This window comes from Colossoma macropomum, unplaced genomic scaffold, assembly GCF_904425465.1.
Source record: "Colossoma macropomum unplaced genomic scaffold, Colossoma_macropomum, whole genome shotgun sequence".
NCBI classification, from domain to species: domain Eukaryota; kingdom Metazoa; phylum Chordata; class Actinopteri; order Characiformes; family Serrasalmidae; genus Colossoma; species Colossoma macropomum.
Window position 1 is genome coordinate 30099951 of NW_023494793.1, and position 12532 is coordinate 30112482.

Consider the following 12532-nt stretch of genomic DNA (forward strand, 5'->3'; position numbering starts at 1 on the left):
CTTAACTTTTAGTATAAGTTGATGCTGTAGTATCCAGGAGTTCTCTGTGTGCTCTGTTTTGCAGGTCTGTTTTTGCAGGTCTGGAATGTTTAAATTAAGGGGGCCCCTGGTCCAAAGCCCCATAGGGAGTAGGCCTCTCACTTTCTCCCTTCTTCTCTTAATCCCAAATAGATGAGATTCTTTTAATAAGGACCGTATGTTCTGTCTTCTGTTCCAACAACAAGTCCAATATATAAGCCGTTGGCTATTCTGTTCTGGAGGGGACCCTTAGAATTGGCACAGATCCTCTCTCAGGTACTTTATAGTGCTTGATATGATACTGTTTTACTTTGTAATAAACATCTTATACTGGCAAGACAGTGTCAGCAGAGTTTTCCTTCATCATCTTCACATCATCGCTACTTGATAAACAACAAAAGGAGCATTAAGTTTTTTTTTTGGGATGTAAGAAGGAAATGTCGGTTTCTTCTCTGCCATCACAGATTTGAACACATACAATCATTTAAAAGTCTGTAGCCATAAGGAAAACAGTAGGTGTGGACTATTTAAAATGCATGACCTCTTACTGGAGCTATGAGGAAACAGGAATCAGAAAGTACAGCAGTAGACTGCACTGCTGCTTTATTCAGGTGTGTTTATACTATACAACAACCAGACATTTTATTTTCAAATAGGAAACAGGACTTCATTTTGGAGCTTTTTGGGAAAATCTAAGCTAAACTGAGCTGTCTCAGTAGTTCATTCACATCACTGGACTCAGGGAACAGTCTTCTAAAGTAAGAACTTTTTAACATGTGATTAACTAAGTGGGCTTTGACACATCATATGTAGAGTTCTAGTTGAATTTCTTGCATTTACTGTTATTACAAGCAATTATATAATGTAAAAAATGCTTATTTTTCATTGGATAATTTTCTTACATTTCAAAACAATGTAAATGGAGGGATAAGGAATGGAAGAAAGATCAGGCTGGAATTCTAAATCCAAATGTTTTTGTAACTTCAATCTAGAACAGTCTGGAATGTTTGTAATGAGAGGGTTTCTAATCACTCCTAATTACCATTCATCACCATAGAGTGTCCTTATTTTGACTAACTGTATTTGTGTGTGTTGCTGTAGTATTGTAGAAAGGCAAGGTTACACAGTTGTACTTCATTTCTGGACTGTATAATATTTCACAAAACACAAGAATATTTGTTTCTATAACACTCAGGTTTGTCACAGCAAGATATAATAATTGCCTTAAATACCTTTTTATAATAAAGCAGCATAGAAAATGCCTACTTAGTATGCATTTACACCCTTTTCAGAATCAGATAATATAAATAAATCAAATTCATGAACAAATCATAGTGATGGGTGTACTGAAACAGGGATTTGAACTATTTCAAAACTTTTAAAACAATGTTACAGTGAAGCATTGCTCCTGAATCAGTCAGCTCTTTGGTCACCTCCTGGACCTGGCTTTTAACTCATTCAGAGTGGTGCTTTGCATCAATGACATTGTGAGTGCTTGTTTGGTAAATAAAGAAGAGATAAATAGTGACACTCACATGGTAAATTCTGCATTCTGCTCATTCAAGCTAAAGGCTATGCAGTCAGCAACAACTTAAAGAAAGCCAACACACTACTGTATAAGCAGTTATTCAGAGAATATACGTATGTTTAAGCTTTTTGCATTATAAATTTTGTATAGCTAGCTATATAACTGACTGTGGCTAACGTTTTCCCATTAAATAAGACTGCTGCTCAGTGATCACTGTCCTCTCATTCCTTTTTATGTGAGTGATCATGTGTAAAATGGCAAAAGACAGAAATCACTGTTCATTTATCTAATTTCTAGTCTGAACGGCCGTAAGTTATTACTTTTTTCAGCATCAGAGAAAAAACAGAACAAATATTTAACAAAAGAATACATAAAAGTCTCAACAGCAAGAAAAGCTAGGTTCAAGTCTTCTCTCTCTGTGTGGGTTTCCTCTGGTTGCTCCAGTTTCCTCATACAGTCCACAGATAGACAGTCAGACCAATTGGATATACTAAATTGCCCCTAGTTGTTTGTGCATGTGTATGTCTGTGTGTCTGCCTTGTGATGGACTGGCAAACTGTCCAGGGTGTTTCCTGCTTTTTGCCCAATAAGCACTGGGATAGGCTCCAGCACCCCCTGCTACCCAGGAGGATGAGGTGATGAGGGAGCACTTAGTGTATCCATTCTTTTCAGGGGACCTGCTTTCAGTTTTTCAAAGATCTGCAGAAATATTTTTCCAAACCTCCAAAGTTCACTCTTGGAAGTTGGTTACCTTTTCTGCTCCTCATGATTCAAGTAATCCCAAACACATTCAGTGATGTTGAGGTCTGTTGAGGACTCTGGGGTGGTCAGTCCATTGTTCTGAGAACAAAAGCAGCTTCTTTTGCAAATGTTCTTCTTTTTTGTTTATTTCTTTATCTCAGTAGGAGCTTCTTAACAGCTACACATCCTTTCAGACTCTTAGTGCTGAGTTGTCTTCTCACAGTGGAAGGATGGACAGAAACACCTGTGGATTTTTTCAGATTTGAAGCAAGAGTGGAGCTTGATTTTCTCCTCTCTCTCAAAGATGCAAGCTTTAGGTTGGGGACAGTTTTGGTGGTCTTGCAGAGTTCTTAAGAGTTCCATGTTCTCTGCATCTTTTAGTCATTTTTTTAAAGTCCAGTTTTGAAAATGTTTTCATGCATTTTATTTTGACTTTCCCCTCCTTGGGCAAGTGAATTATTTTATATCTAATTTTCTAAGAAACATCTTCTGAAAAACAAAAAACTTGTACTTAATGGCCATTTTAATGGGAAATTACTAAGGGTGGTCTATGACTTTTGTGCTTTTGAGAAGTGAGTTGAAGTTGGAAAGGGCATGTTAAAAAAATATTGACAGGACCCCACTAGTTTTTTATCTCGTTACTCTGTTGCAGCTCCCATCTATAACGAATCCCATCAAAACTGAATATATGGAAGTTGTGAGTGAAAAAAATAGGGTTTTAGTTTCAATGTTTAGGTTTCAGATTCGATTGTAATTTCAATTGTTGAATTTTAGAAGAGATACAAGTTTAACTTGTATTAATGTACTCATGTATTTATTATGTGACTCTACTTTAGTTCTATACTCAAATAAATGATTTTAGTATTTCTTCCACTGGTAGTTTAAACTACCTAATACTGCCTTAAAATACATCTCTACAACATAAAGAATGCATTCTGAACAGCTGTAGTGGCTTTCAGTTTCATACAAAGATTATGCCTGATTGTAATCATATCCAGGAGTTTTATTTATAAAGCTGTATTTGTTATTCATTTTTGACAGAAGTTTCAGTCATTCTAATATTTTTGCTCTTTTTGCAGCTTCTCCTCTATGAAATCATGAAATGCAAACTTTTAAAAATGATCTGTGGAGCTGAGATCACGTTTCTTATTGCTGCTATTTTGTCCCTGAATTTTGAGCTCTGTTTTTGCTCATGTGCCCGCGCTGAGTATGAGATAGATGGAGAATGCTGTCCCATGTGTGCACCTGGTAAGTTAAAGCTGATTTGGCTTAATTCAGAGTTGTATTATAGTAAGGTAGGGTATGGTAAAAGTGTTAAAAAGCCAGTGACAAACTGTACCGTGATAAGAGTGAATTCACCCAAGACAAGAGGGGTCTCATATCTGTACTGAGATTCATACGCATGTCATTGAGTGTGGATTAAATATATAAATATGATGCTATTCATTCTATCAATTTTAACTGGACTGTATTAGGGAAGAAATCAGTCATAGTGGTTTGTCATAATGTAACTGGAGAAACATTAGGACATTACTCTGTCAGCTCATCTTTGGAATGTCTTGTAGGAAATCGTGTTTACAGGCACTGCACTGCGGATATAAGCACTACTTGTGTTTCATGTCATGACTCAACTTTCATTGATGCACCAAACGGACTCAGAGACTGCTTTAGCTGCACAGTGTGTGATCCTGGTAAGTCTGTCCTTTATGAGAAATTCATGTTTTATGTAGAATTCTGTATCCTTAGTGTATGTAAAGTACAAGATTAAGAATATGCTCTTTATGGTCAGTGCCAACTCTGCCTATTAAGCCATAGTTGTGGCTGCTTAGGACCCTGCAGCCATTAGGGGGCCCCCTTACAACTGGCTAATAATTTATCAGGAGAAAATTATGTGGATTGGATTTAACATATTTTAGCATCATTCATGATTCCTGCAGGTTTCACAGCCCCTGTCTTTGACAGACTACTCACAAACCCAATCTCGTTTTCTTGGCCCTCCAGTCACTGCTTAGCAACTGTTCCTATCTGCCATTCACTCAGTCACGTCTTCAGTTTAACAGTTTTGAATGTAAAACTCCAGATATGGTGATAATGTGCCTGGACAAGACAGCCTGATATACTTAGGGATGTTGTTTTCTATGCATTTTAAAGACAAAACAGAAATAAAACACATCTTTGGATTAATCCATATGGTTAACACCACCATCAGCTGAACTCGCACATCAACAACAATGACTGCGTTTACATGCACTTAAAAATCCAATAGCTGCAGAAAATCAGACTGTGTAAGTAACACGATCAACACGTTTGCATGCACTTGAGTAATCAGATCATGGGGACTCCAGGCTTACATGACTCAGGTAACAATTGGATTTCTGCTTTACAATCAGCCAGTAAACTCACAGAAGAAGACGTGATGTAAATGTAATGTAAAACTCAAACATCATGCAGTGGCACTTTTTAAAACATCCAGCTACTTTACCTGAAAATATGAACATATATCATCTAAAAGATGAAGAATATTTGAATCCTTCATTTCGTCAAGCATGTAGTCAGGCTTAATTGTCATTTCAGCTATATACAAGTACACAGTGAAATGAAACAACATTCCTCCAAGACCATGGTGCAACACAGGAACACAAGTGCAAGACAATACAGTATACACAGTGCAGACAATACAGTACAATGAATAAATACGAAAGACTTACAATACAAAACAGGCAGTAATGTAGTTGGTTTTGCCGTTGTTGCAAAAGTGTTTTGTTGCCATCTTGCAGCAACGCTGCTTACTCATTTCCAGTACCACGGTCTGTTTTTCGCACAAGTGCAGACCAAGAAACCCAAAAGAAATCTGAATAAGAGTTTCAAAGCTCTGAGAAATCTGATTACTGAACTAAAATCCAGCTCTCTTTAATGGATTTATCCTGGATTTATCTCTTTAATCAGATTTCTAGACTTTACTCCGATTTAAGAAATCATTGCACGCTGTTTACATCACCATTGGTTTATTCTTTTCCCATCCCTTCAGTCTTCCATAAACTGCTACTACTGTTCCATAAGCTTTAGTCCATAGACCTGGACTAAGGCATGCTGATTTAGCTAGCAACATTACAAGCGGTCCAAATAAAAACTAATGATTGCTGTTGCATTTTACAAGCCTAATCTGTTAATTACTTTCCTTTCATATACTCTTATTTTTAATCATAGCTATATTGCATGTAAAGCATAGCTGTCACCACTGCAACCAGCGTTAGACTAAGCTTAAAGTTACTTGCATGAGCAAGAAGTAATGTGTCAGCACACAAACCCCTGCATCGAGAAGGTTGTGTGTAATTTAAACGTACTTACTTATTAGAACCCCAAAGTGCATTCAGTCATCAGCAATACACAAATTGGCCAGTTATAAATTTACATACTTTAGACAGTTTGTGGAAGTCACTGGGCCTCATCCACCAATAGGTCAGATTCATGAGTTGTTCTTAAACCGCAGAATCAGTTCTCACCTTTGAGTTCTGCGTGTGTAGATTCTGTTCTTACCTAGGAACAAATCCCAAATAAGAAAACATTGCTGAATGTCAGAATCTTGGTGAAAACTGCATAAGTGGGTTTTAAGAAGATTATTTTTTTTCTTAAGCATTATTATTAGTATACATTTCACAGTAAATCAGCTAGCAAGATGGGGGCCCTCAAAAAATCCTGCTTAGGGCCCACAAAAGGCTAGAGCCAGCCCCATTTATAGTAATATGTTTTAGAGGAACAGTGTTGTTTTATATTTTTCTCAGGTCAGGGTTTAAGAGTAAAGACTCCCTGCACTCGATCATCAGATACAGTCTGTGAGCCACTAGATGAACATTACTGTACTGATCAACACAGAGGCAGCTGTATACTAGCAGAGAAACACACAAACTGCAGCACTGGACAATATATAAAGCATAAAGGTTGGTGTAATATATCTGTATAAACTATAAACTTTCTCACTAACACCTTGAGCACTTTACTTACAGCTACTTTGTTCACTGTAACTGAGCAGAACTTGTATGTTTGCAGGAACAGCATTTAAAGATACAGAATGTGCTGAATGTGCAGATGGTACCTTCTCAGATGGTTCTTTTCAGACTTGCCAAACACATTCAAAGTAAGTTTACTTAAAGAGTGTCACTGAATAAGTTTTGCCATAAGTTGCAAAATACAAATACAGATAAATGCAAACAGTGTAACGGTTTCTATTGTGATGTGCACAATTTCAGTAATAATTGGTCTAGACTGGACTAGTTAAAGGAGAGAGTGGTTCAGAGATACAGCATGTGAAAAGGAACTGTCATTTGGATGTAGTTTTGGTTGTAATTTTCATGACCTTCAGCCTCTGAATGAAGACATGAAGAATGTCATACAGTTTTCTCAACTCATATTAACAGTGCTTCTGGTCAGCTAGGCCAAGAACTTCATATTACTTCATCAGTTGTGTTTGACAGATGTGAAGATCTGGGACTTACAGAAATAAAGGCAGGAACACTTTCTTCTGATGCTGAATGTGGAAATAAAAGTCCAGCTGGTCTAATACCTGGAATCATAGTTTCTATTATAATAATTGTGGCTGTGGCTATGGCAGTAACGGTTATCATGTTAAGGTGTGGGAGTCTCACATGCAGGTAAGGAATTCATAATTATTTATTTGCTAAGAATTTTTTTGTGTGTAGTGTTTTATGTTGTTTATGTTTTTAATTCTTGAAATGGTTACATTTATTTTTCAGCTTCTCCATCTGAGATTGATTACATTGACATTTGAGAAGCAAATGCTCTCTTGTGATTACTTCTAAACATTTTTGCATGATTACTTTTGTCTGAAATATTATAATATTTTAACAAGAGAAAACTTAGCTCAACACCGCTTTTTTAATTTTTTAATATTTTAAATTCTTTTTTTTCTTCAAGGAAAAATAAGCAAAAAACAACGAAAAAGTCAGGTAAGATATGCTAGAGATGTGCTTTCTCTTGGAAACACTAACATTAGAACTAACATTAGAATAAGTACAAATAAACAAACAAAAAATAAATAATCCATAGTGATTTGATGAGTGCTAGCTAAACCATTTTCCAAATCTCTCGCGGAGGAATTCCAGCATTTACAGTCACCATCCAATACCTAGTTTATCTTATCAATCCTTTATTAAATTATATCAGGTGCTGGTGCTGATAGAAATGAACAAATCTAAGCGATGGCTGGAGTGCAGCCAGACATCAGGAGCCAAACCTGACTTCTAGCCAAACAACACATTCTGTTTACTGTTTTTGTGTTTATTTGTATTTATTACAATGTTATATAGCAAAACAAATACATTAGATGCTAGTGGGTGGAGTGGCATGTCTTAAGAGCATCAACTCATTTGACACATAACAATACCGAATAAACATATAAATTACAATGCCTTTTTTATTGATTGAAAGTAATTTTGTGTGGTGGGGTGGGCCATAAATTGTTTTTGCACTGGGGCCCATAAGATCCCAGTTACATCACTGGTATTCATCATTCTCAATCCAGGCATCCGTTTAACAATGCAGTATTTCTTGCTTACTCAGCTAATTTTAACCCTAGTTTGATCTAATCCTGGTGGCAGTGGTGACAGTGTTGCTTTTTTGCTGTTAAACTGCATTACTTTCTACAGCACACACACACACACACACGCATATACCAAGTTTGCAGAGAGGTGGCAATCACCTAAAGCTATCACTCTAGTCACTGTTCTGGTTACATTCATTGGCTGATTTGAGAGATATATGAAAGAATATAAGGCATTTTTTTCTTTGCAGACAATCACATCTATCTTTTATGTATAACTCGAACACACAAAGATGACCTCAAGTGAGTCCCCAGCTGTGACCTTGCTGGGAATCAATCTCAGGAGCGGGTAAAGACTTTTATGGCAGATGAAGACTCTCATGCTGAACAATGTGGTCTAAACCCTGCTTCATATGGGGAAAATATTGCGGGACAATCTCTGCTGAACAGTAGAAAAGACTGCTTATGATTCTGAACAAGGTGGACTGAACCCCCGAAAAAGAGGTTCAGGACAAAACCCTTCCAGCCCTGCACTGAATAACTGTACACACTAGGTTAATGGGATCTGTAGCTTATTCTGTGACCATAATAATCTGAAAGTTTACACTAATCTTGACACTACCAGTGCACGTAATAGGTCAGGTCATTACATTTTGTAATAAATCCATTAACTTTTCATGCCAAAAAAGCAGGTTGTGCCTGACAAAATAACAATTATTATTCTAACTAAATGTGTAACATTTAAAATATGAATCATGAGATAAGCTGTCATTCTTCTCTGTAGCTAGTTAGTGTAATTACACTACAAATGAATAGACTCAAGGATGTTTACCTTTATTAACATCAGTTTCAGAGAAGTACAGAGTCAAAGCTGTCTTCGAGGATTAATAGAGGATTCATGGCATAGTTCAGCTGTCTAAATACAAAGAAATTTGCTATAATGACTCTAATGATACACAAATCCCATCCCACAAAACATTAGAAAAACATGACAAAAAATATCTATTGCATTTTACAATGGTCTACAATGAGTTCAGGTAAAGTAAAGCACTTCAGTTTAAAGCCACTGTTGCTTGTATCAGCCAGCAGAAGACAATGTTTCATTAGATCTTGCTATGTATGTGCTAATTGTGAATAAATATTAAATATTGATTTATGTGACATCATCATTTTCATTGTGTTGGAGTTAATCAAATGGAGTTAAAAGCTATTAAAACTCCTTTTCTGCCTGATCAGTGATCTGTGTGCATGTCTAAGGCAGCATGGTGACTGTAATGTAAATTTTGAGGGCTGATGTTTAAGTCACACCCATTGCTAACAGGTGTATAAAATCAAGCACACAGCCATGCAGTCTCCAGAGACGACCAGTGGCAGTAGAATAGATTTAGACTGAAGAGTTCTGTGACTTTAAACATGGCACTATCGTAGGACTCCAATTTTGCCACAAGTCACCTCATGCATCACTCACTAAAGAGTTCCAAACTGCCTCTAGAAGCAACTTCAACACAAGAACTGTGCTTTTGGAGCTTCATGAAATGGGTTTACATGGCCATGCAGCGGCACACAAGATCATTATGCATAATGCCAAGCATTGGCTGGAGTGGTGTAAAGCACAGTGCCACCTGACTCTGGAAAATTGTTCTTTGAAGTGATTAATCACTCTTCACACCTTTTGTTCAATGGCCACGTCATTCCTGGCCAATAAACAGCAGCTCTGGTCCTTGTCTTGCACTTACCTGTTTTGAGGTGCCCTTCATGTATTCTATTTAGGTTTTGTTTGTGTCTTGTTTCACAAATCCTATTATGCCTGAGAAAAAACATTTTACCACACTAAGCTCAGCTCTCATGTTGTAACACTGCCCTTGCAGCTGACCCTTTGAGCCAACTATTGATGTATTTGATGTCCTGTTGTAGAACTTTGTCTTTTGCAGTTTCAGTTGCAACCAGTTTGGATTTCATATCTAATACCTGAAGAGTTTCACCAACCAGGTTCATGTAAGTTCACATCTGTCTCTGGGAAATTCCCACTGCGTTGTTCATCTTGTGTTGATGCATCTACCTGAACAATGTATTTCCCTGGTGTCTCAACTCAAAATCATAGTGCTGACGTTTCATCATTAACCATTGGATTCATGGAGACATTTCACTCAGATTTTTCTTAATGATTGCTGTTAATGGCTTGTGGTCTATTTCTGCCACCAATGTTGGTAGGCCATACACATAGCTGTTAAACATCTCCACCCTGTACACTAGACCCAAGCATTCTTTTTCTATCTGAGCTTAGCGACCCTCAGATGAAGTCATTGTTCTTGCTGCATATGGAACTGGCTTCCAGCTGTTACCATCTGCTTGGAGTGGGACTGCACCTAATCCATTTTTCGATGCATCTGTGAATGTCTTTGTAGGTCTCAATGGATGAAATAGCTCAGTAATGGCTCTGTAGTTAGGATGGTCTTCAGACTTCCACATTCTTTCTCATGTCTTTCTCAGTGGAGTTCAAGTGGACTGTGCAACAACACTCTCAGGTGCACTGTTTTCAAAGACAAGTTTGGTATTAATTTTCCAATGAAATTATCATTCCCGTTACTCATAATACAGTCTTTTTGTCCGAAGGTCTGGGCATATCAATGTCATCAACATATAAACGTACACCATCAGTGCCCTCAATGATGTGCTCAACGGCTCAGAGGAAAATCTCTGGAGCCAATGAGACTCCAAACAGTAATCTGAGGAAGAAATATCAGCCATACGGTGTACGGAATGTGCTGAGTTATGTGCTATCCTTATGCAATTTTAACTGCCAAAAACCTCACTTGTGATTTCTTCCCTGGTAGGTAATGATCTCTTAATATTTGCATTTAAATCTTTTGGATCCATGCATACATGTAGATCGCCATTTGAGTTTTTGAAGCATACCACTAAATGTATCGAGGGAGCGGGAGAGAACTCTGAGAACTTGGGCTGGAGTTCCGGGCAGCCTCTGCCTGTAGCTATAAGGCCAGACCCCCCTCATAGCTGTAGCAGGACTGATGTTGGACTGAAGAGCAGGAAGGAGATGGGATGGTGGTGGGGATTGTGAACTCTTCGTCATGGGAACGGAAGGTGAGGATGTAAATTTTTAGGGCGTTAGACTGGAAGAAGGAGGGGTTTCAGGCATGTTCCTCTCCCCAAACTCCAGTTATAATATAACTACATTAAAGACAATTGGGAACTGCTGTACAATTGCATACACACTGTTATTCTGTGTGTTGGAACTGTTAATCCTGTACAGTCTTATGACCAGGTCTAGATTATCTCAAGCTTTATCGCCCAAAAGTCAGTCATGTCCTTCTGGTACAATGACAAACAGGTTATGCTCGCTTTCTATTACTTTCACAGCGGGTCTGCACATGCCTTAAGTTTCAGCTTGTTGTCTATTGCAAGCTTTGAGCTGTACAGCCTTGTGATGAACTTTGGCTTTATTTTGATTGCTTGGATATCTTACAAATCAAATTGGCCTTTGCCCCAGTGTCCAACTTGAGGGGAATTACAGCTCCATTCATGCATAGGCGCTATCCACTTGACTGTCTCAACACTGCTGACACTGCTCTGTCGGGTATGCTTTGGTGTGGAATCATCATGGATAACTATGCCTACAAAGAATGTGTCACTAATTTTCTCAGGAGATCTGCAATAAATACCAGCTATAAACCATCTTGAACCTCTAAGGTGATTATTTTTTTTTTACATGTAACACGCTGGCATTATGTTTATGTCACTAATTACCTTTATTGTTCCAAAACTAATTACATGCTTTTAAATCACTGCAAGACAAAGATTTGAACTTTAATCCTAAAGCACCCTCCAGGACAGAAGGAACTTACAGCTGCTGTTTATGCTTTTAACCACTAGGTGTCATTAATGTGCACTGGAAAAGCAGAAATCTTCATTTTGCCATCACTAATAAACACAATCCTAACACACAAACTGCAATGTATTATAAACAAAGTTAGTAAGTGCTGGTAGATTATCAAACAGCACACCCCTAGCACAAGAGACACAGCCCCTTGTAAACCTAGTGAGTAAATGTGCTGGTAAAATACCTAAACTAAAAGCACAAACTCACGAGAGATTTAAAACAAGCCAAAACAGCACATGATGTAATCATAGTTCTCTCTCTTCAGCCAGTTTGAATGCCTCCTTTTAGGGCTTAGGCTCCTCCTCCAGTTATGCCAGGACTCTACACCAGGTCTCTGATTGGTGAGTGGTCCTTACATGATTGATGGTCATATGCAGGTAAACCTGTAAAGGGAAACAAACCAAACGACGTGCTTACAACAAACAACCAGCTCAGATGTTGTCGTAATACTAGGGATGCACATAATCAGGAATCGGCTAATTTATTAAGGTTCAAACACACAGATTTGTTAGGATTTTTCCTCTTATTCCTCTTATTATTATTGTTTTTTTTTTCTTATGAAAAACGTATTGTGGAGAAGAGACTGTGAGCCGTAGAGACCTCAGACTTGGTGGGTACGTGTAGTTTGTGTGCATCTCACTGGGCAACAAAACTTACCACAATTGACCAAAGGGGGGCGCTATAGCTGCACAAAGGCTGCATAAGGGCTTACTGTGCTGATGCGTGCTTGAACCCAGATTGCTGCTTGCGGCTATATTTATTTGTATTTTGGCTGGTCTATGATGTAGCG

General features: G+C 37.9%; 1 protein-coding gene across 1 annotated transcript; it reads left to right on the forward strand.

The window, feature by feature from the left end:
* The first annotated feature begins 3387 nt into the window (after nucleotides 1-3387).
* LOC118812947 (tumor necrosis factor receptor superfamily member 14-like) lies at nucleotides 3388-8737 on the forward strand. Its single transcript, XM_036578052.1, has 7 exons — nucleotides 3388-3535; nucleotides 3853-3978; nucleotides 6070-6225; nucleotides 6335-6422; nucleotides 6760-6936; nucleotides 7220-7251; nucleotides 8096-8737. The coding sequence occupies exons 1-7, from the start codon at nucleotides 3406-3408 to the stop codon at nucleotides 8149-8151; spliced, it is 765 nt and encodes a 254-aa protein (XP_036433945.1). The 5' UTR covers nucleotides 3388-3405; the 3' UTR covers nucleotides 8152-8737.
* The last annotated feature ends 3795 nt before the right edge of the window (nucleotides 8738-12532 follow it).

Bases quoted from the DNA above. Each gene is read 5' to 3' on its own strand.
- LOC118812947 (XM_036578052.1), top strand. From the start codon at position 3,406: ATGATCTGTGGAGCTGAGATCACGTTTCTTATTGCTGCTATTTTGTCC. The intron at 6,423-6,759 runs GTAAGTTTACTT...TGTGTTTGACAG, and splicing joins ACTTGCCAAACACATTCAAA to ATGTGAAGATCTGGGACTTA. The intron at 6,937-7,219 runs GTAAGGAATTCA...TTTTTCTTCAAG, and splicing joins TGTGGGAGTCTCACATGCAG to GAAAAATAAGCAAAAAACAA.